The sequence below is a fragment of the Dermacentor silvarum genome, chromosome 8 (assembly GCF_013339745.2).
Source record: "Dermacentor silvarum isolate Dsil-2018 chromosome 8, BIME_Dsil_1.4, whole genome shotgun sequence".
NCBI lineage: Eukaryota > Metazoa > Arthropoda > Arachnida > Ixodida > Ixodidae > Dermacentor > Dermacentor silvarum.
This window is the reverse complement of record NC_051161.1, coordinates 17,012,661-17,036,116: the sequence shown is the minus strand read 5'-3', so window position 1 is coordinate 17,036,116 and position 23,456 is coordinate 17,012,661. Positions and strand designations below refer to the sequence as shown.

General features: G+C 47.0%; 1 protein-coding gene across 2 annotated transcripts in view; it reads right to left on the bottom strand.

Moving 5' to 3' along the window:
• Window positions 1-23,456, bottom strand: part of LOC119460696 (protein FAM107B) — a 129,870-nt gene that overhangs the window by 91,717 nt on the left and 14,697 nt on the right. Inside the window, exon 1 of one of the 2 annotated variants that reach the window (XM_037721748.2) lies at window positions 18,344-18,881. The exons of the other annotated variant lie outside the window; for it this stretch is intronic. Coding sequence (XP_037577676.1) covers window positions 18,344-18,670 — 327 coding nt within the window. The 5' untranslated portion in view covers window positions 18,671-18,881. Of the gene's footprint in view, window positions 1-18,343; window positions 18,882-23,456 lie in introns of those variants that run through there. 2 annotated transcript variants of the gene reach the window in all.

Sequence of the window (23,456 nt, the reverse complement as noted above, 5' to 3'; positions counted from 1 at the left end):
ATATATATATATAGAGAGAGAGAGAGAGAGAGAGAGAGAGAAGAAGGGAGAAAGCGCGGGGCTTGATGTTGGTTAAGCATGACCATATAAAGCCAACAGACGATGAAGCCATCAAAAGCATCGGGGAAATCAGCTGCTGTTGAAACTGCAATGTAGAAAATAATAAAGAAAAACGCAATGAAAGTGGACGAAAAAATAACTTGTCGCCGATGGAAGCCGAATCTGCTACCTCCGCATTACACGTGCGTTGCACTACCAATCGTGCTACGGTGACAGCTATCAATCCGTCCACTAACCTGGGTATTTGCGTTTAGTGGATCTGGCCCTGGGAGTGTTACCCAGCGCCACTCAGAGTCATGGTAGGCGGATGTGGAACATCCTTTTCTGCCCGATATATATATATATATATATATATATATATATATATATATATATATATATATATACGGCAAGAAAGGAAACTGAGGGGCCAGGCTATTAGTTATATCATTCTGGCATTGTATCATTGCTGTCTTATAATATACAGGGTGTTTCAGCGAACACTTTCAAAATTTATTTAAGGGTGCCTGTGACGGATAGCCCAATTCTAGTTCATGAGCTTGTCTACTTGAAGAGGCGGACATTACTTGCACAAGAAATTGAAACGCATAATTGAATAATTAACAGAAATTCACTAAGTTTTTAACGAATTACCTGATGGCCCATATTGCAATTTACAAATTCCATTCCCATTCCATTCCTTTATTTCAGCATCCTTCTTTGAATGTACAAATGCTAGGACAGGAGCAAATTGTAGTCGTGGAGTTCGTGGAGCAAATTGTAGCAGTGGAGTTGGCAAGGCGGTCCGGACCCACTTGCAACTAATTCTCGGGATGACATCAGTTTCGAGATATTAATTCACAAACTTTGCGGAGAAATGCATTGGCGTTCCAGTTAGGTTCTTAACAAAACGTCACTTTTTGTATTGAAGCACAAAATTAACTGGAACGGTTATGCATTTCTCTGCAAAGTTCGGGAATTAATATCCCGAAACTGGTGTCATTCTGAGAATTAATTCTAAGTGGATCCGTCTTGCGAACTCCACGGCTACAATTTGTAAATTGCAATATGGGCCATCAGGTAATTATATAAAAACGTAATTAGTGAATTTTGTTAATTAGTCGATTATGCATTTCAATTTTTTGTGCAAGTAATGTCCGCCTCTTCAAGTAGACCAGCTCATTAACTAGAATTGGGCTATCTGTCACAGGCACCCTTAAATAAATTTTGAAAGTGTTCGCTGAAACACCCTGTATACATAAGAAGCATAATTTCGCGGTTATCTTCGGTTTATTTACCCAACAGTAGCCCTTGAAAAAAGTCGGTCCACCGACCGAAAGTGTTGGGTAAATAAGACGAAGATAACCACGAAACTGTGCTCCTCATCTTTCTAAATACGATTGGCCCATTGATAAATCCAGTCACTATATAACTACATAACAATCTTGTTACCAGCGCAGTCACTCGCGACTGAAAAAAAAAAAATGACCTCGTATATAGCGCTCTATATATAATAGGCGTATATACCGCCTGCTGTTCCGTGTGACCGCGACCGCCGCACGCACGCACTCACTGGCGCAATTCTAGCTTAGTATTGCGCAAACCCGATGAAAGAGGCCAAGCCGACGTTTTGCCAGTGTTTTCGCATCTTCCAATGGCATGGCTGATCAAGTGTAGGTATACAGCAGTCGTGCGCCTGTCCTCCTAGCTCGTAGCTCGATCGTTTCGAAACTCCGCAAGGGCGCGCAATGCACGGAAACTCGAAAAAAAGAAACAGGGATAAAACGGTGGTGCTTCCGCCATTTAAATAGTATGCGTATCAGGTTTTCATCAGGCTGCCAGATGTCCAGCACAGCAACGGTAAACGAGATAGGGGGCACTGTGCCACTATATACAGCAAATATACAGCCTACATGCATGTGGCAGCAGTGTTAGGTTGTACCAACAGCCCTTTCCTGCCGAGCTCGCGCCACAAGGTGTAGGACCACTAATCAAGATCTGCGCGGCGGGTGGAAAACGGAGATTAGCCGAGAGATTTGAAGTTTCGATAAGCGGGACCGCGCACGTGGCGAGACGCCGGCGCGCCTATACAGAAGATTGCCAACACCACACAAATACCGAGCGGTGTACGTAAACTCGCCCATGGCAGCCTCGATCAGGAACCGGTCTCCAGCTATAAAGTCTTAAAGTATTTAAGTACAAAGCATAAAATGAGAGGCAGGTAACAAAATGCTCCGCTGTAATTATACGGCCTTGTTGAAGGGAGTTGTGGACAATTCCCGTCACGAGTGTTTGTTGCTTAAGTTAGTTGAGACCGCGTATACAGTGAGAAATTTCCCGTGTGCCCCAGTCTTGTTGTTGGCCGTGTGCCCCGTGTGCACTTGTCGAACTCGGTTCTTATCGTTCGTCATTGAAGGTGGGGCGCAGCGGGGGCTTTCTCGAAATCCGTAAACGCACTAGGCGTTGGTTCAGACATCGTACTAGCCGGCACAGCGAGCGATAGGGTGGAAAGACACGTCGGTTTGTTGACAGAGCGAGAACACAGTTTGAAGATAACGGTATGTGTATCTCGATCAAGCTCAAATGCATATGTATGTATGTATGTATGTATGTATGTATGTATGTATGTATGTATGTATGTATGTATGTATGTATGTATGTATGTATGTATGTATGTATGTATGTATGTATGTATGTATGTATGTATGTATGTATGTATGTATGTATGTATGTATGTATGTATGTATGTATGTATGTATGTATGTATGTATGTATGTATGTACAAATGAACGAGTGATCGTAGTGCACTAACTTCTACTTACTTAATTTCTGACATACGCTGCCATCATAATTTTGGTTCGCAAAGGATGTGGCGTAATGGCAATATCGCGCGAACCAATGGACAGCAACGGTTCTCGGATCGGTACCTCGTGCATCACAAACCAAAGCTCTCGCTGTGGTCCCGCACTCGGATAAGCAGTCACGGACGGTATGGTGCAGAAGAGGCGAAATTCAGAGCAGAGAAGATGATTGCCGTCCAGAAACGGCAAAATAAGCGATTTGCGCGCCAGCACGTACGCTGCACGCATACGAATGCGTAGCTGTAGGGTCAGCACCTACGGAGCGAACAAGAACGATACGCATCGGAAAGGAGCGATTTCGTCGTCCGCTCGACAAAAATAGATTCCCAGCCAAAGACGCCACATGGAGCTGGACACATCTACGCCGCCGATGCTTGGAAGGAAAAAGGGTACACGCAAAAGAAACGCGACCATCAGAAGGAGGGCGTATGCTTTTTGGTAACCGGCCAAGAAATTCCTCCGCAAAGCGAGGACCGTTCATTCTAGCGTCTATCGCAGCAGCAGCAGCATGCAGCTAGGCAAATCGACGCGAAGAAAAACCAAGAGGGCAACCGTAAAGCTCTCTCTTCTCTCGACACATATTCTGCCCTCCGAAGTTGTGTGCAGCGCACTGGAGGCTACGCCTACACGGTTGATGTAGTCAGGAGAGACAGGACAAGAGGTCCAACATTCACTTTCTCACCTATCTACGTTTCCCGTCGTAGATTCGAACTGTCTTCACATTTACCAACACGCGGAAAGTCACAAACGAGAAGAGCTTTCGCATTTTAGTGCGTCGAAAACTGATACCATGCGAACGAACAACCGACGTGCGATTTTTCCTTTAATTCATCTTGCGGGAGCCGACGCGTCAGCTTTCTTGATTTTGCGCGTAGTGTTGCGCGAGATTAGCGCGGACGCGAGTTCTTAGACTTGCTTGGTGGCACGTATACTATGCACTGTTTCTAATGGCAAAACAGACCACCGTTTCTGAACAAGTAAGCTGGCGTTGCACGCCTATAGTACCACTTCCTTCATCGCAGCTAGTCGTGTTGGCACCTTCGAACACGCATAATTACTTCCTCTTACAATATCACATGCTCCAACGTTCTGTCTGTATCTTCGATTTTCTTTCCTTCGTTTCCCTTCCAACTCGGTCTATCAGTTCATCGAGAACAACGGGCGAAATGACGCGGAAAGGGAACTGATTACAACGGCTAATTATCCAGCGAAGTAAATAAACGAACTAAAGAGAGAGAGAGGGGTCAACGACAAGGTTGTACGCTGAATGCAGTCGGTGTGAATGCGCGGGGCAGAAAAAAAGAAATTGAGAATGAGAAAAGCCTCGCTTCTGCACGCAACTTCACAAGTTGGCAACGGACGCACGACGCTGTGACGCCAGTTTTGGCGGTCACGGACGCCGCCTCACAGTTATTGAACGACGTGGGAACGTGACACGAAAAGGCACCAACGCCTTCCTTTGTCGTGAACATTGCTATGTCAAGGACTTCTGGACAGCACTTAACTTCTACCCCCCCCCCCCCCCCTCCTTTTGTTTTGTCACGCTGAAATCAAATGTATATTAACGACACCGGAATGGTCGTGCCCATATCGAGACGACATTAATACAAACTGACATTGCATATATTGACCCTTTTCGCGGAGCAGTTTGTTTTAGAGAAACGATATGGCGCTCACGGCGGCGCGCCATACCTCTCCTCAGAGACCACGCACGAATACGAAACCATAACTGCTTCTACCTTGCTTCTGTGCGATCAGCTATCGGAAATGCAACTGAGTTTTCGCTAACACACTGTGCTCCAATCATGCTAGATTGAATCATGTGGATGGAAGACGTGTGCAGTAGTTGGCTGGAAAAATAGTGACTGGCATGTTAAGGAATAGAATGAATCTGTGTGACCAAGTTCGCGGACCGCTGCTGCAACTGTGCGAACGTGTTACCTGCACTTCGTGATGTACGGCTTTCCTCGAGGATACAGAAATTTGCTCATTCGCCAGCCTTGTATCACTAACCTTCAAAGAAAGGGCTTCATCCCCAGAACGTCGGCAAGAGTGAGTACCACTCGTCAAACAATGACGAAGGGAGTAGCGCTGCTTCCTGTCATAGTAAGTTTCGCGCACGTTATCTATACACATCTGTCCCAAATGGCAGGAAAACTTACGCCCACTCTATCGCCGACGTATCAAGAATAAGCGAATGGGCGCACACTTGAATATATGCCCACTGTATACGCACAATAAATGAGGGACTACACCGATGGCGCACGAATAGTCGAAGCTGAATGTCTTGTGACGGTCCGCAAGACTAAGCGAGTTACTAGCTGTAATATATATTTGCTACAAGGTATTACAATGTACAAAACAGCTACGTTTCAAGCCTTGTGCGCAGCAAGAACAAATCTATCGGAACTGAGCACACCCGCGAGCGATTAGGCAGAAAATAATCAGATAGTGGCCGCACCGAGGAACTTCACTGAGTCAGAAACTGACAAGCATGCACTCCTTCACAATACTCACCGAATAAAGAACAAAGAGCAAAACACACTAATCCTGACTGAATTCATGAGCGGACTATTTGGATAGCTTGGAATAGATATTTAGCCCCCCATTTAGAACAAGCACCATATACGCTGCTTGCGCCGTTTGGACATAGCTTAATCCGCTCCGAAAGCGCTTTTGCATGTTCTCTGAAGCTGTGATCAAAGCTTTGTGTCGTCCACCTAGTCACCGTCTACGATATCTCGGAAAACATGGTTTTCAAAGCCGCGCCGGCGTCATACACTTCCATTGTAAACAAGGAGGCAACGGAGGCAGTTGAGGCGAGCAATGGACGCGTCACCACGTGATCAAACATGGCAGCGCCCACGGGATCGCCGCGAAAAGGGTCAATACACATGCTCGCAAAGTGTGTTGGCGAATCATACGTGTAGGCTTAAAGCAAGGCAAAAATAACGAGACTTCACGCGAGGTCTGGAGAGAGGGAGAGCGAAGAAAAGGAAACGGGGCTAGTCAGGATTTCACCCGGTCTGCTACTCTACAGCGGGGGACGAAAAAGGGGGACCGTAAATAAAAGTCAGCAGTCCCGGAAGCGATGGCTATGTCACTATAAGCGGTGCGCGTACTCGCGCAGTAAAAAGAAAAGTTCCAAGGAGTCCTCCAGAACACAGATACAAAGAAGCAACGAAGGAAGATACATGTGACTGGCAGGTTACGAACAAGCGAATTATCTTCAGCGGGCCTTTCACCTCACAAAACGGCGGCCTTGCGCCCGATCAGATCGACTCACCTCGATGGTACTATACAGCGCAACGCATCTGGCCAGACCGAGATTAGAGGTCATCAGACCTCGAATCTCGCTCGTTTGGGGGTCAAATTGAACGCCGACCAGCTTTTCGACAACGAATAAGCTTCATCGGCAACACTCAGCCGCCACGCAGGTAAGCAGGCTCCTCTACTGCTGCGTACTAACCGACACGATCCCTTGCCACGCGCTCGCAGCTCCGCTTAGCGGCGGCCGCATCCCGTTGTTATTGGGCTCAAGGTCCGTTCCGTCGCTGGTGAACGAGGCGGTACAGTGGCTCTCAGAGTAACGGTCCTCCCACCAGCTTCTGCTGATCGGCTTACCGTATTCTCGCGTTTAACGCCCGCATCAAGGAGTCTACTATTGAAGATGATGGTGCGGTTTACGCTTGCTTTTAAAGCAGAGTGCATTTTTACTGCGCTACGTTTCCCCAAGGCTGTCTATCGAGAGGTCTCAAGAGAACCATTGTTGTGCCATTAGATTATGCCGTTAGATGCACGGAAAGAGAGCCGAAGAAGTTGATCAGAAACGTATACTGGTAAAAGCGAAATGCGATTACGTTCTCCAGACATAACGGGGGATGGCAGACAGTGAGCAATGCTTTGAGCGGTGATTCAAGAACGTTTAGAACGTTGCCGTGTCAGCGCACATTGTATATGTGCGTAGCGCTCAGTGTGTACGCGTCCTTTCTTAGCGTCATCGCTTTCTTCTGGAGCTATAGCATAGTAGGAACGTTGCCAGACTCTTCGCATACTTACCTCGCACTCGGCGAATTTCTATTGAAAACTCACGACGTGGAGTTACTTTGCACGACACGTCTGTGTTCTAGAACTTCTTCTATATAGCGGCGTCTGTAGTGCATCTGACGACGGCGATAAACACATATTCCGGCACTTCAAGCAAAACTTAAGGAAGTCGTTAGCATGCGCTAAAAGATAGTCCTCTCTTGATCGGTGGTTCTCTTCGCTGCTGAGTTCCCGACATCGCGACAATATGCTTATTTGGCGACAAAGTTGTACGAATTTCTACCCAAATCTTTTTCCCTTTCTTTCGTTCTCTCTCTTTGCTTTCCATTACAAATTTGTAAATCGGGGTGGTACGCACCGGTGGCTTAAGTGAGTGAAAACGCGGCGTACACACCTGACCAACCACGCTGAACCGCACGAACGAAACGACGATTTCCTCAGGCCCGCGTGTATTTTACGCCGTTGCTTATAGGCTGCAGTGTTTGCGTTACGCAGAGCGGAGGAGACACCCCGCCGGGACAGGGCCCGAAGCAAACGAGACTCAGCCGTTCGAGCCTGTTGCATTATTCCGCGCCACGGTATAGACTAACGGCCTTTTGATCGTGCATTGTGGACCGGCGAGCGCGTTCGATGTAACGCCTGCGCTCCTTCGCCGTGACGTGCGTGCGTGTTGAGCCCGTGCGAAGCTGTCCTTATTCGCCGGAAACGATCCAGTCGACAGGCGTTCCCCTGCAGGCGAGGCACGCAAGCATTCGGCATACACGAGCTTTCGAAGCCTTTCGTGTCTGCACAAAAGTCAGGCGCATTGTGGGAAAAGAATGAATGAAGAAAAAAAAAAAAAGAATGGCAGAGGAATGCGATATATCAAGGCGTAAGCACGGAGGAAGAGGGAGCTCAAGTCCTTGCGCTGTATTCGAACGGAAAGCTTGCACAGTCGGAAACCAACGGTTGCGGAGCTCGACGGCCCCAAAACGACTGAGATCGAATAAACGAAATTTTTTGTCAGAACTGTTAATTTACCCTAATCTCACCACTGCAATCCGCGTTTGACAGAACCGAACACAACAGAGCTGTTTGCGATGTCGTCCGCCTTTCACTAATATGTCTGCTACTAGGTCTATGACGTATTATGTCTACTATCACAACAGAATGCAGCGTATTCGATGACGAAAACGAGCCAATGACTATACGAGGAATGTCGGAAGAATGAGATATATCAAGGCATAAGCACGAAGCGAAAGGGAGTTCAACCACCTGCACTGTATTCGGACACAAAGCTGCTTTACAGTCGTAGACAAAAGTTCCCAAACCTTGCGGACTGCAAACAGAGGCGGAATACGTGAAAATTATCGTCCGTAAGAACTGATTTTTGCGATTGGTTTGCCGCATTTCGCTAACACGTCTGCTACTGTGTCCACGAAATATTATCTCTGCTGTCACAACCGAGCAGTGCGTCTTCAATGACGAACCGCTTTAGTCTACGTCAGAATACGAGGAATCTAGCTAATCTAAATTATTGTGTTGCCCTTTCTTTCATTGTAAGTGACTGCCCAGCGTTCGTTTTCGAATTGCTAAATCACTGAAATGTTTCAATTCAGCAATCGTCTTTCTTCATTCAGTTAAACATTTAACGTTTAAGCCGCTGCGGCTGGTCAGGACCAGCTATGATCGCGTGACCAGAGCTATCACAAAACACTGCTTCTATTATTACAGAACGCGGGCCTTACAGCACACACACACGGTAATTCATGCCACATATTATGCCATAAAGCAAGTCTCCGTCGCAATCACAAATAAAAAAAAACTTTTTTATTAATTTAACTCTCGACGCTAATGACATCACTTTACGAGAGTATATCTCGCGGCCGTGAGAGTCAAGCGTGCCATTTTCCCGCTCTTGACCTTCCGCTATCAAAACTACACAGCATAGGAACTAATGGCGACGCTGTCCTTCGAAGGATGAAATAAGCACCAGTGAAAGATTGAAATCTTCACGATAGCATTCTTTCGCGCTCTCAAGCAGTCACGATTACCAGCTTCCGAGAGGCGTGCAGTTAGCTGTAAACGAAGCTATCGCCGCCGCATAAACTATATTTGGGGCACAGGTGGGGATGTGATCCGAGCCATGGAGGCCCTGCTTATGCCATTCAGTACATACAAACATTCTTTGACATTTCGTTCGAACAGCCCTGATTGTGAACACTGCCAGACGCCTGAAACGCTGGAACAGGCATTGTACGATTGCCCAGCATATATGCTGGAGCGAAGGACGCTGGAAAGTTCCCTAGCTGCAGCGTTGGCAGGCAACCACTGTCGGAGGATGCTACCCTTGGCCCATGGCCTGACACTGCAGCTTCAATGCGGGCAACTAAAGCGCTGTTTCTGCACGACACGAAGCTAGACGAGCGGCTCTAGTAGGGCCCCCATCTTATGTACTACATAAGCAGTCAGCACTCCTCTTATCATCATCATCCATCCCAGTACTTTCACTCCCCTTCCCTCTTCCCCAGTACAGAGCAGCAGACTAGAGCACACTAGCTCAGGCCGACCTCTCTTGTCTTTCCTATGGATAAAATCTATCGATTTTTTTAACATTTCGCCAGTCATAATCTGGGCTTATTTGTATATTCCTGTTTTGTTTTGTTTCCTTTTCTTTTTCGCTTGCGTTTACTTTCTTTTCTTAATCGTGTCAACTCAAACGTCTCATCTGAAGTATAGCAAGCACTGTATACAGGGTGTCCCAGCAATCATGCACCAAGAGTTAAATATATGCAAATGCCACGTAGCTGGACAGAACCAAGGTAACGTTGTTTGCAGTCGCTTGGAGATACCTACTCAGATTATTTTTTGTATTCCGCCTAACTACATAATTAGTCTTAATAATTCATTAGCCAACTTCTCAAATGTTATAATTAGATGAAAAGTGTCAACGAGAAAATTGTACAGAGGAACATGAAAAACTCCCGATACAGCTTTCTGTTGCTCAATACGTGCTTTCATGAAAGTGTTTTTCCGAGCGGGAAAGAAGCCCGCGAATACACGTAAAATTGCCGCGCGACTGGCCGCTCGAGGCACTTTGCGTGCATTCGAGGGCTGGTAAGGTTATTCATTCATTCATTCATTCATTCATTCATTCATTCATTCATTCATTCATTCATTCATTCATTCATTCATTCATTCATTCATTCGGTAATTAATTAATTAATTGGTTCGTTTGAGCACAACTTACGAAACCATTTCCATCAAGAGGCCAATCGCGGTGCACAGCTCAGCCCGAGCGGCGTTTTGATGCTGAGCAAGAAGAGATGGCGGGTTCAATTCCCGGCGGCAGCGGCCGAAATGCGATGAACACAGAACGCAAGACCATACGTCTACCCTCGCTTTGGGTGCGCGTTAGAGAATACATGCAGTCGAAACTAAACCGGTGTCGTCTAACTACGGCCTCTCTCAGGGCTCGCGAGTTGCTTATATAGAGACGCCAACCACCATAGTTATTTTATTTTCAACAAATTATCCATAAGAATATACGTCCACCTCAGCGAAACCGAACCAAAGTGGCATACGAGTAAAGAAATCGAGGAAATGTGAGCAATTATACATGAGACTCGCGATTGCTGAATGCGTTCAGCTTCAGCGAGTGCGCGCGGTTATAACGCTATGAGCGCTAGCAGCTAGCTGCCCCGCACCGCTATCGTGTACGGACCAACAAGACGCGCTGATATAACATGCTCGCACGCGGGCTGCCTAATGTCAGTTTACGAAAGACGTCGATTGCGGAAATCTGCTCGGAAACGCACTCGCCTCTCACAAAACGCCTCCCCGAGAACTTTTTCAAGGGGGCTCGTTAGCCACCGGCGCAAGAGCACATTTCCCCGTCTTTTTCGCAAACGGCCAACCCTGAATGCAAGTCGCCTCCGCCGGGGCAGCTGCGTTCTTTCCTTCCGCGTATGTAAGAGCGTCTCGCGCAGTCGATCCACGAACCGATCCAGCCGTTTCTATACGGGCCCCTCCTCGCCCCATCCATCTGGGTCGCAATACGGCAAACCAGTTACGCGTCTAATAAGGAACGTGATGAATCGAGACAGCCGCGCGACTGCGTGCTCCGTATCGAGCTGCTCGAATTTCGGCGAATATGATCGCTCACGTATTATATGCATCCTCCATGCGCGCGTGAACTGGGATCGGAATGGTACATAATCCAATCCGAGCGCGCTTTGCGCCGTTCAAGGGCGTGCCACGGGATGTTCCTTGACGCGCCCCGAAGAAGGGTGACGACCGTGAAGGTCTGCTGATGCGCTGCGGGGGGCATTTCGATGCCCGTAAGGCGAGTATGGCCTGCGCTACGTGGCAGCTTGTGACGTCGGCACGAACCTTTATAGTCATAGTTTCCTACAAAAGTTATACCAGAGAGAACGCTGGCCCTGCGATTGTTCAACTGCTATGGGAATTTCCATTGGTGCACGGATTCGTCTAATCTCAAACTGGATCCACGGACCTCACTACTCGTTCCATATTGGACCACCTGCACGAAACAAGTCTGTTTGTGCATTTGTAACCATACGTTTATTACGCTTGAATGCAGGCTTCCAAAGTAAAAGAGAGAGATGAGAGAAGAGAGAAAGAAAAGAAAGAAATAAAAAATAAAAAAGAACAGTCTAATCTTGGTGCTTGTAGCTTCAGGCGTTGTCGAGGCGTTACATATTACGCTTCACCTTTCTTAAGAGAGGCTGCTATGATGGACACGGCGCAGCAATTGCCGGCCTTGATCGCCTGGCTAAATCCGCCTGTTGCTACAACCCACCACATCTTTCTAACTTTCCTATATATCAGATTTTTCTATAAACGCACGAAGACACCAATTTCCAGCGCACACGTATAACCATTTCGAAATGTTGCGTTCGTAACGCAATATCTTGTTCAAAATTATCAGTCTGTAAAGTCGCAAATCTGTTTGAAGTAAGAAGGACGAAGTGCAGGCGAATCCGTGTCCACCCATCATTTCCATGCTGTCTGAACAGTCATACTTTTGAAGCTCCAGTAAACACTAGTACCAGAGTTCCCTGTAGTCGTTTTTACATGAAACTTAATGTTTAAAGGGGTGCGTCGTTATACCACAAAAGTGAACGATGTTTTCTATAAACATGACATGCGAGCGCAGGGACAGTGTATTTGATAGCGTAGTTGTTCGAATAAAAGCCACGTTCGGCAACATTTGACAGGGTATGAGCCAGCAGTGAGTCTGTAACTTTTATAGAAAGCTATAACTCCTAAACTAAATAGTGCTTCGTTTCGCATATCAAATACGTACGATGTTCCTTAAAGAAAGGAATCCGGAGAGGAAAAAAAAAAGACTTTCTTCATGAAAGCCAGGAACAAAGGATACTGAAAATTGCTGTACACGGGCCAGATATCGTCTATGTTGCTTCCGTATACTTTTTTTAACAGCACCTTTATAAGCAGATAATGTTCAATAGCCACGAAAATGCTACCAAAAGACCTTCGAAGCACCTTAACATTGACTTAAGAGCCAATCACCCTTCGCACATGCATATCTCTCTAGCGCAGACAATGACAGACCTTCCTCGGGGCCAACTAATTTGCGCCCGGTCACACTGTAGGCGAAGTTCCAGTCTAACACCGGCGAGACAATTAAGCCGATCAGACGAATAGGCGACTCGCCAAACCTTGCACAAACGCGCGTCCCTGAACAAAGCAAGTGGCTGCACCCGTGCGAACCTTTCCGGTGAGCGGGCAGCCTGCTGTCGCCCCGCGCCGCTCAGTCTTTAATTCCGCCCTCCGAGCAACCCCCATTGTTTCTGGGACAATCGCCGAGATGCTCTAGCGCAGTCTTAATTTCCGAAGCGAATCGGGTATTGAGTTTGGCGCCGATTTATGCATAAAAGCACACCCACTTGTAGGAGCAACGCGAAACGTCTAATGCATTCTGCGCGATGAAGCGAAGCGCTGAGAGGACTTGCTTAACGATGGCTTTCGTGCGCAGTTCATTAGTGCATAGGCGCTGTGTAAACTAATTTGTGTTAGTGTGTTCATGTGCATTCGTTTTAGAACCACCCTGTGCCTCGGAAATTAGCTGTATCTTGGTGGACTATACATCCAGAAATGACTGGAAAAGCTCACCAGAATTTCGATGGGGGCGAAATGCGAAAACACCCGTGTACCTAGATTTAGGTGCACGTTAAAGAACCCCAGGTGGTCGAAATTTCCGGAGTCCCCCACTACGGCGTGCCTCATAATCAGATCGTGGTTTTGGCACGTAAAACCCCACAATTTAATTTTTTTTAAAGCTCACCAGAGGAGCGCTGGTCTGAGAGCTTCTTATCCGATATAGTAACACCATTTCAAAGCCAATAAAGATTTGAATTCATTCATTCATTCATTCGTTTGATTCATTCGTTGATTCATTCATTCATTCATTCATTCATTCATTCATTCATTCATTCATTCATTCATTCATTCATTCATTCTGCAACAATTGCGCGCCAACGCCAGCAGATCGCGTTTGCATGTGTACATACCTGCCTAACACATATTATCAGCCACTTTTCGTTTTCCCGATGAAGAAACGCTGCACTCGCATTGACTCAATTTCCTGTCACGAGTTACATTTAATAGTGAACCTTCGTGCACGTGCGCTAATTCGATATTTGCCTGTTTCTGTTTTGTTTTCGTCTCTCTTGTTCATTGCGCAACAAGGAAGTTTCCGGTGGCATTTAAAGGAGGTAGTATATTTAGTTTAAGCTGAACTAATTAAAATATTATGAACTTTCGTAATTGACGCGATTTCGTTATTGGGCGCGACTCGAAGACAATATAAGCAATTAATACAAAAAGTGACTCCCACTGCGCCTGAAGTGAAGATACAGATGACGGGGACATTGGTGTTATTGCGACTGCTTTTGGTGATCTGCTGCGTACAAATTACGCCGTTGGAGCAATGCAGGCATCATATTACAACAGACCTGGCGCAAAAAAAAAAAAAGGCGTTCGTTTTAGCGGAGACACAAGTAGTCATGCAAGCATTGCATAACCAAGAAAGGCGTGGACAATGCATACGTGAATACATTGAAGAGCGGCGACCGTTCACAGCTACTGTAGTCCTTGAGAGCAAGAATGGAAAAATACCGTTAAAGACGGCTGTCAGGCTGGCAACACAGTGTCCATTGTTATTTTCTACATATCCCTAAAAAGTGTTCATAAAGTTAGATTTGACAAAAAATACAGGCAGACAGTAACGACGAATATCTTAAAAGACCTGCGATTTGCTCTTAACACCGACCGTCCGATGACTTCAACAACATGGTTGATAATCTGAAGTTACAAAGCCTAAGCGGTAAACTTCAAAATTAAGATAGGCAAATAGAACGGAGTTGGAACGGTATAGATTACAACTGATGTCAGTCTATGGTAGCGGAGAGCTAGTATACATTATCCGTTATCTATAAACCACGCATGTTGTCATGATATGGAAAGGAAGAAGAATGAAAATCGAATGAAGGGTGTTTTGGCAGGCACTCCCAACCGGTGCAACATTATTTTTGAAAAGGTTTATAACCACTGTATTCTGCCAGTACTACTCGGAGCTAGGGGCGAAATAATTCAGGCTGACAAATAAATTTGATAGGAAGCTAAGAATTGCGCAACGATAGACGGAAAGAAAGTTATCAGGACAGATAAGACGCGAGCCGGGGAAGACGAGGGATTGGGCAGGGCGCGTAATGTGCGGAACAGATGACATGCGGTCTACTAAGTAGCATAACGGACACATACCAATGAAAGAGCAACACAGTCAAACGATGCGCAAGAAGGAGTGAAGGAAATGAGAACTTCCAGCGTTCGGCTGACACAGGAACACGTATTTTGATGTCTCCGAAAGGAAACTTTTGTTCTGTAGCGAAATTAATTAAGCTGACGCAGATTGCTATACGGCGAGGATGACAACGACCTGATAACCCACCATCATTAACGACTTGCTTGTCATTCGCTCAATGACCCACTCACTCCTCCGCACCCATTCAAATATTTCGTTCGTTCATTCATTCATTTTATGTGAAATGGCTGGTATATGGCATGATGGAACACTGCACTGCGAAGCAATACTATGTACAAAGACGTGAAAAACCTAGCTCCTAGTTCTTCACGTCCGTGTACATAGTATTGCTTGCTTACATACATACATACATACATACATACATACATACATACATACATACATACATACATACATACATACATACATACATACATACATACATACATACATACATACATACATACATACATACATACATACATACATACATACATACATACATACATACATACATACATACATACATACATACATACATACATACATCTTTAATGAAAAAAAGGTGGAGAGCTCGCGGCCTGAGTGACGGGCCCCTATAGCCTGCTCACTCATAGCTTTTCATGCCGCTTGCTCTCCGTGCTCAGGGACCTACAGAGTCGTTTACTGTTGACGAATCCTGGACAGCAGTATATAGCAACATCAAAACAAAGCCTTGACTACGCTGTCAGCTACACTCAGTTCCAAGGAAGCTCAGCCTGTGGTTGCACCATCCCCTTGGCGTCCTATCCAGGTCGCCTCATTTCACACATGTTAACGAACCTACCAACCAACCACCGTTATTTACTTCACGTGTTGTTGATCGCGTCAAAATATTTCTGCTGTGGGTAACATGTGGCAACCTTATAGCCTCTGCAACGTGTTTTTACTGCGCGTGCTTGAATTGGAACGAACACATTTAGCCTTGTCTTTCTTTCTTAATCCTTCATTATATCACCGTAGGCTCACGTACACACACAGTAGTATACGCGAAGTTGGGGCTAGAGCACGCGAAGGTACCATTTGACTCAAGGAAACGCTAGTGATTTATTGCGCACGCCGCACGCCACAAGATAGATGCGGGGGCACGGATTTTGCGCCACACGATGAGGTCATAGCATTACGCCTATTCAAGGGCCGATCCGTCAATGTTACGGCGCTGAGGCATTCTCGCAACATGTGTTGCACAGAAAAGCTTCTCTTGAGAGGACGAGCACAAGCAGATCTTGAGGATAACGTTGGGAAAACGATATCTGAAAAAAGTAAGGACTGTCGTAGAGAGAGAACATTTTATAATTATTTGACTTCAATCATTAAACTGTCGTCGGTATTGTGGTTGGTTGCGTCAAGCGTCAAGGTGACTCAGACGCCATGTTTCAATCCGGACCTCTATACTCGCACTCTATCCTTACCTTTTTGCAATATATACTGCTCTTTGGCTACACTTGGTCAGTAATTACAGCAAGTTGGGCGAGTTTGTTTCTATTCATAATCAAATTTGGTCCTTATGCCGTCAAACACACATCAATCAATCATCAGACCCTGCGAAAAACCTCCTATAGTAACATGTCTGGCGCTCAGGTTCACTATTTTGAGCAACAACATCAGTCTAAATACCCGGTATTTGGAGCAACTACTGTTGATTGATTGAGTGATTGATTTTAACGTACCAAACCGACACTTGAGCAATGAGAGGCACCGTAGTGGAGGCTTACGGAATACTCTTGTTTGCTTGGAGCCCCATTAATGTGCGCCTAAATGCAAGAGCACGTGCTTGCATTCCATATCATGGGAATGGACTTGCTGTAGCAGGGATTCGAACGCGCGACCTTGCGCTCAGTAGCAGAACAGCTTCTACTACAGCTCAAAATAGTGAACCTGAGCGCCAGACATGTTACTATAGGAGGTTTTTCGCAGGGTCTGATGATTGATTGATGTGTGTTTGACGGCATAAGGACCAAATTTGATTATGAATGGAAACAAACTCGCCCAACTTGCTGTAATTACTGACCAAGTGTAGCCAAAGAGCAGTATATATTGCAAAAAGGTAAGGATAGAGTGCGAGTATAGAGGTCCGGATTGAAACATGGCGTATAAGGCCAATTTAAATATTTGTCTAAGGTTTTAAAGTTCGTACATTGCCTCGTGTTCTTAAATCAAAAGTTAGATAGATCATGAGTAAGGGCCGAACCCAGAATGTGGTTTTAGGGACAAGGGAACCACGGGGTCTCGCGACACTTCTTGTCGCTGATGGAGTATCTTGAAAACGTTTTCACGAACACCGTCCACGCAGAGAATGAACACGGCGCCAGCGGTGGGCATTACACAAAACAAAGGGAAAGAAGCCCGACGGCAGGCATGGTTCTAGAGGGGCCCCACAGGGTTCTGTACTTAGTGAGAGGGCCCAAGATGGTGAACGCCTCACGTCTTGTAAGTAGAGCACGAGCGGTGGTAGAAGGTGATGGACACTGTGCAGCGCGAAATCGAAAACAGGGCACCGGCGACGCGCAACGGAGGCGGTGATTAACACACAAACGATGAGCAGTGCACGACTAATGAGCAAGCAGTGCGCGAGCAGCGCTGAGGCGGCCACGGGGCAGCTCACGCGAGAGGCGATGATGAGTGGCGCACGAGCGATGATCGCTCCGGGAGTGATAAGGCCACGCGCGGTTTGACGAACGCCGCGCCGCTCCATTGCTTCACGAACTGGTGCGCGCCGCTGTATTCTAGCTTGCGGTTGCCGCTCAGGACACGAGCAGGAAACGCGCTCTGGGCAGCGCGTGCTAACTGAACAGTCTGCGATGTCCGCGAAGCTATATGGCAAACAGAAAATGAAGTTGTGCGTGACTATGAGTCCCCGTTCGAATGATGCACTGGCGAGAAACGCAGCTTGCCGACAACAAACGATGAAGAGTGCATGAGTTGTAACAACGATGCAGTGATCAGCAGCTTATGATGGCTCGCGAGCGCAGCTGCGACAAGGCAGCGTAACGAGGTGCCTAATCTACACAATGTTCCGAAGCAATGTGGCACTGAGTGGAAGGTGTGTACATACATAGCCTGCGTATATAGCCATTCCGCAGCGTATGTGTGCCGATTCACATACTTGTTCCTCGTGTTCCTGCGCCTTAATTAGACCGTCGTCTGCTCACTATGGAGTGTGCCAAAGCATGCCTAGCACGAATGTAGTATATCTTCCACAGCATGTACCATCCTACTAGTCAACCGAGTAAGTGTTCCTTGTCGAACGACCAGCATTTGAAAGTATTGGACGATGAGTTTGGCTCCTATGCTCAGTCTCTGGAAATGTGTTAAGTGATTAGCTAGACTGGCAGGAGTCAATGGCCTCGAGACGACCGAGCTTTGTGCTTCTGAAGAAGTGCTTACACACCATCTACAGCATACAGCTGCTCACACACACACACTTCTTTCCCGTCCTATCCATCACTCGAGATCCAACGCATCCCCATCACTGATACGGCATATCGTGTACACCGCGACCGTGCGAGTGCAATCTCTTGTGTACTACCTGTGCCCTGGCCGAAACGTGCGCGGCCGACGCGCTCCTGGCGACACCCCTGGGGGCGGCGGTCTTCTGGGTCTGCGGAGCGACGGCCCGCTGCGGCATCTCTCCGTTCCCATCCTCCGATCGCGTCGCCGGCGTCGGGAAGAGTCCGTCGCGTTGCCACTGGTGCACACTTTCGATGATGGAATGCGACGGGTGCGCCTTGATGCGCACGCACTTGTCGCCCCGCGCGCCGATCATGCCGGCCGCGCATCGGTCGTCGAGAAGCACGCTCCCCGGGACAGCCGTGGCGGCGGCGGCGGCGTCGGTCGTGGCGCCCAGCAAAACCATGCGCGCACACTCTGCAGCGCGACGTTCGAAGATTCGCGCACGTCACCGACGCTTTTCGGCGCTGGCACATGCACTCGACGACACACTCTTTGGAAAGGGGCTCGAAACACAAGCAACACACTCGCCTCTTCCTACGAAGCAGACGACGACGCGAGCAGACGACGCCACCACAAGCGCTCGCGCAGACACTCCGGTAACTATACGACGTCGGGGCAGGCAAGTTTCTCTCGGTAGGAAGCTTGGCGGTTGTCTGCCTTGGCGCCTGCTGACGCTGCCGCCGGCGTCGCTAGCGTTCGCAGGTGCAGCGGCAAGCAAGCAACAAGGTCGGCCGCTCGCAGGAAACCAGCGTGGTCCGGCCACTTCTTCTTCGGCGGCGGCGGCGGCGCACTTTCCCCTCCGGGGGTGGCATAAACAACGAAACGTCGCGCGGCGGCAGGCCTCAGCGAGGGCGAGAAAAAAACGGGTCACGTAATCGAGCTCCCCCCGTTCGCGTGGCCCCGGCACTGCTGCTTGCAAGGAGAGAGTATAAGCCTCGTTCGGATTGCCGCCGCGATCTCGCCCTTCTTCGAAAGAGCCGATGTATTGCTGCCAGACCGTTTGATGTCGCGGTCTCGATCGGACCAACTTATCTGCAGGTCGACGGAAGCGAGGGAACGGCGTGCGCGCAATCGACCGGCCGAACGAGCGACACGGCCCCGGGACAGCTAGGACGGCCTGGGCGTCAGCGCCGTATGCCCCAGGCCGTCGAGGTCTGGATGAAACTTAGTGGCTGCTGGTGTTAGATAAGCGGTGCGTGATTTCTGAACTCTGCTAAGGCTGTTTTATACGCAATGCGTTCGTAGAGAGTTTTGGCAACAGATATGTCCGGGCGATCTTTTCTTTAGTGGCAACAGACTCATTAAAATCGTCTGTGGCAGACAGCGCAATTATTTCTGTCACGCCAGCTGGGTGGCTTAGAGAAGCGGACATCACTTGCAGGAATGAAATTGTAGTGTGATGTTAGGTAATTAACAAAGCTTCACTAATTAGCTTTATAATCCTTCACTTTATGGGACATATGTTGCGGAACTGCAAGCGAGTAGTAGTGAAGTCGCATCCATTAAGGAGAAATCATTTTCTTAGCACCAGTTTCGAGAAATACGTCCTCAAAATCTGCGACGAAATAGACTTATATTCTACTTAACACTTACCAGCACTTTATTCCTGAGCAGTGCTGATCAACGTTAACAGGAACAGACCACGCTTTTTATTGAGTGACATCATTTATGGTGTGACGTGACTCTGTGACTGCTGCAGTGCAGCTTGTACTATGGTATAGCATGACGGTCTTAACGCTGCGCTGTAGCGAGAAATAGACAGAGAGAGCAACAAAAAAAGAAAAAAAAAAGAAAAGGAAGAGATGAAATGCAGAGATGTTAACCAGAGTAACTTCCTGGTTGGCTAATTTGCATACAGCTTATATACAGTGTCACACAGTGTCATGTACGTAACTATTTAACGCAGTTTCACACTCTGTACAGACAGGCCCGTTGCAGTGCACAGCCCGTCTATTATTAACTTTATTTGATCCGGTTGATATTTCTCGAAAGACCGCCTTTAAGTACTAAACTTCGAGCTCTATAGAGGAAAAACGCGATCTGGTGTACAGCCTTACGCCTTTCGTTCTACTTTTCTTCAAAGCGAAATATTCGCTTTATTACCCGAGCACAAAAGCGATGCATAGCTGTTTTTCTAAAGCATGCGGAAGGTGATAAAAACGCAAGTTAGCTCGTTCACTGCGGTTTTTATTTTTCGGCGAGCATTTGAGGCATCGGTCAATAGCAGTAGATCGGCAATTATTCGAACCGGTCTCTTGCACATGCATACGGCGACAAAAGGAAAAATTAGGAGGAAACCAAGGCTATCGAAGAACGGGCACAAGGCCTCAATAACCTTTGTTGCCGAAGCTGTCGCAAGCCGCTTCTCGCGATTATTGATCTCGACGTCGAAAATAGATCTGCGTTATGGATGTCACGTGACTCGTCAATTAAAATTGGCGACCAGAGACGACAGCTTTCATGCCTTCGGATATATTACATGCCTCTAGACGTTATACGGGAATGCTGCATGATAAAGTTCCGACGAAGGTTATTTAAACGAGTCTATAGATATAAAGTGTCGATTAACATCTTACAAACTACATGGTTTGGCGATAGATCTTTAATTCCATAAGATCGTAGATGAACGTCACGCACTTTGTAGGTATCCGTGTGACCAAAAATGTGGGCCGATCCCAAAGGCAGCGCAGTCTATAACAGAGAGTCTCAAAGCGCAAGCTATCACGAGGGACAGCTAGCATACTTAGGAGAGTAGTGGTGCTAAGTTCTGGTGTTGTTTCTTTCTCGTTTCGCTTATACGCAATAATTTATGAGCACACTGCATTGCGAAAACTGTGCAGGTCCGAAGACCGTCCGCAGTCTCTTTTACTTGTGGCCTAGTGACTTATAACCTTATATAGTATAAGGTTAGTATAAGCCTGCCTGTGCGCCGTGTATGGAATTATTTACTTTCTTTAGGTCGGCGATATCTTTTTAAAAAAATTTTTAAGTGAAGGGACAAAATGAGCACCGAACTTCATAAATCGATGAACCGGTCTATCATCCCCATTACCCTATAAAGAAAATAGAACAGACACAAAGCAGCGATCCCATACATTACGCATGCAAATATCCATACTAAGCCGGATGAGGTCTCAGAACTCCATCTACAAGACGATAGAAGACGTAACGCTACCTCAGAGAGAAACCCGGAAGGCGACGTCCATAAATTACCGCGTTCGGAGGCGTAGATGTGGCGTTAAACGGTTGATAAATGGAGTCGTCGGTAACGCGCGCATAAAAATATCTGCCCTATCTGCACGCCGGAAGAAGGTGTCTCTAACTCGGTACTTTCGAAAACCGGGGAAGGTGACAGCGAAGCGGACTTGTTTCCGCGCCTCGAGTCGACGACGAAACGCGCGCAGCGAAAGGCAATCAGCCCCGGAGCGACGCTCGCCGTGTCGTTGGTTTTAGCCCTAACGGCCGGCAAGGCAGCGTGTCTCCTCTAAATAATACCGTGCAGGAGCGCGGAACATGTACCGCCAGCTTCACCTATATAGCATGGGACGTCATTCGCCGGTGGTGTTGGTGCAGAATCGTTAACTCTCTTAGGTCCTAAACACTCCGTTGTTATACTGAAGCATTCATAGCAGCTGAAACGTAAACGCCAACTTGCTCAAGAACAAGTTCTTTTGAAATAGTAGCTTAAATTTGGAATAAAGGCCTGCCAGACTTGTTGTCGTCGTGTATCAAATGATGAAAAAAAAGAAAGGTCACCGAAAAACTGCCTATCAAAAACAACTTCCAGCGACTCAAAAAAAAAAAAAAAAATTCAAGAAAGAGAATAAATAAAAACGGAAAGGAAAAAGAATAGAAAGGAAACAAACATTAAATAAGTGAGGAATAATCAGCTGTATTATATGTATAGCCAAATCGGCAATACGGTAACGTCCAGTGACATCTCTCTTTACCATGCAGAGCAGTCGCTATTTTGCCCCTTTTATCGCCAGATTTTATCTTTCAACTAACGGACATGCGCGTTAGATGTCAAACAGACCACATTTTTTTTTCTCGATAAGGTAGACGTATATCATTGAAATTGCATGAAATCAAATCAAACTTCATTCCAACATCCGAGATGCTAAGGGGGCCGTGGTCAAAAAGCCGCTGCATGGGCTTGACTTGGACCACGACCCAGTACAAACGGCAGTGGGCAGCACAGCATGATTATACTCAACGCGAACAGAAGGAATTGCTCATACATGAGCCAAACAATAACCTCAGAGACGCATCATGAGTAAAGGTCCATAATAAGCATAAACATGATACATGGTGTGTAACAATAACGGCAGGCGAGGAATACACTATATTAAAATAAACACAATTTCAGTGCCTACGTTACACGCATAGTATCGCATGCCAAGCAAATGCTTGCGTTGAGAGTGAATGAACCTGCAAAGTTCATGACTGGCTGATTCATGCGTTGACTAGTCGCGGAAGCCAGCGATACCAAACACAACGCCGTGACAGGAATGCACGAACCGTCTTCACGAGCGAGCAGTGCTGGGAGTCCCAGGCGTCACGTGACGCCTGTGCCGGGTGTATACCGTAACGGTCGCGGTACTTGTGCTCTCTTCACAGACTCCACGGCACTGCTAGTGATGTAAGCTGGATAGCGAATTAGATAAAGGCGCAGCAAGCTCTATAGTGTTGTTGGTCTGTGGCCACAGTTAACTAGAGCTTGCTCCGATGCTGCACAGATTTGGCGAGACGGATTACAGGGACCGGGGCCAGCAGGAGACGACTTCTCGACGACGGAACGCACATTACGAGGGGGGAAAAAATGGAGAAAAGCTCATCTTCCAGATTTTGCGAAAACCAGAGACACAGCGGCGAAGAATGACGCGCACGAACAACAACGTAATTGAAAAGGAAGGCGAATAAAAAATAAGAAATGAGGGGTTGAATGCCGTAAAGGTTAATTTGCGGTTTCTTTTATTTTCTTCTTTTTTTTCTTCCAACGTTCCGTTCTCGCGTATTAGCGTACTGGCAAGTACTGCTACCGACCTTCCGCATAAGCGAAAGATGATGAAAAGAGAGAAAGGGAATGCTACAGGTTCGGCGCACTCTTCTTCTTGTTCTTCTTTTTTTTTTTTTTTTTTTTTTTTACCTGTTGAAACGATGTTGTGCGCACGCATGTGCCTGCAGCT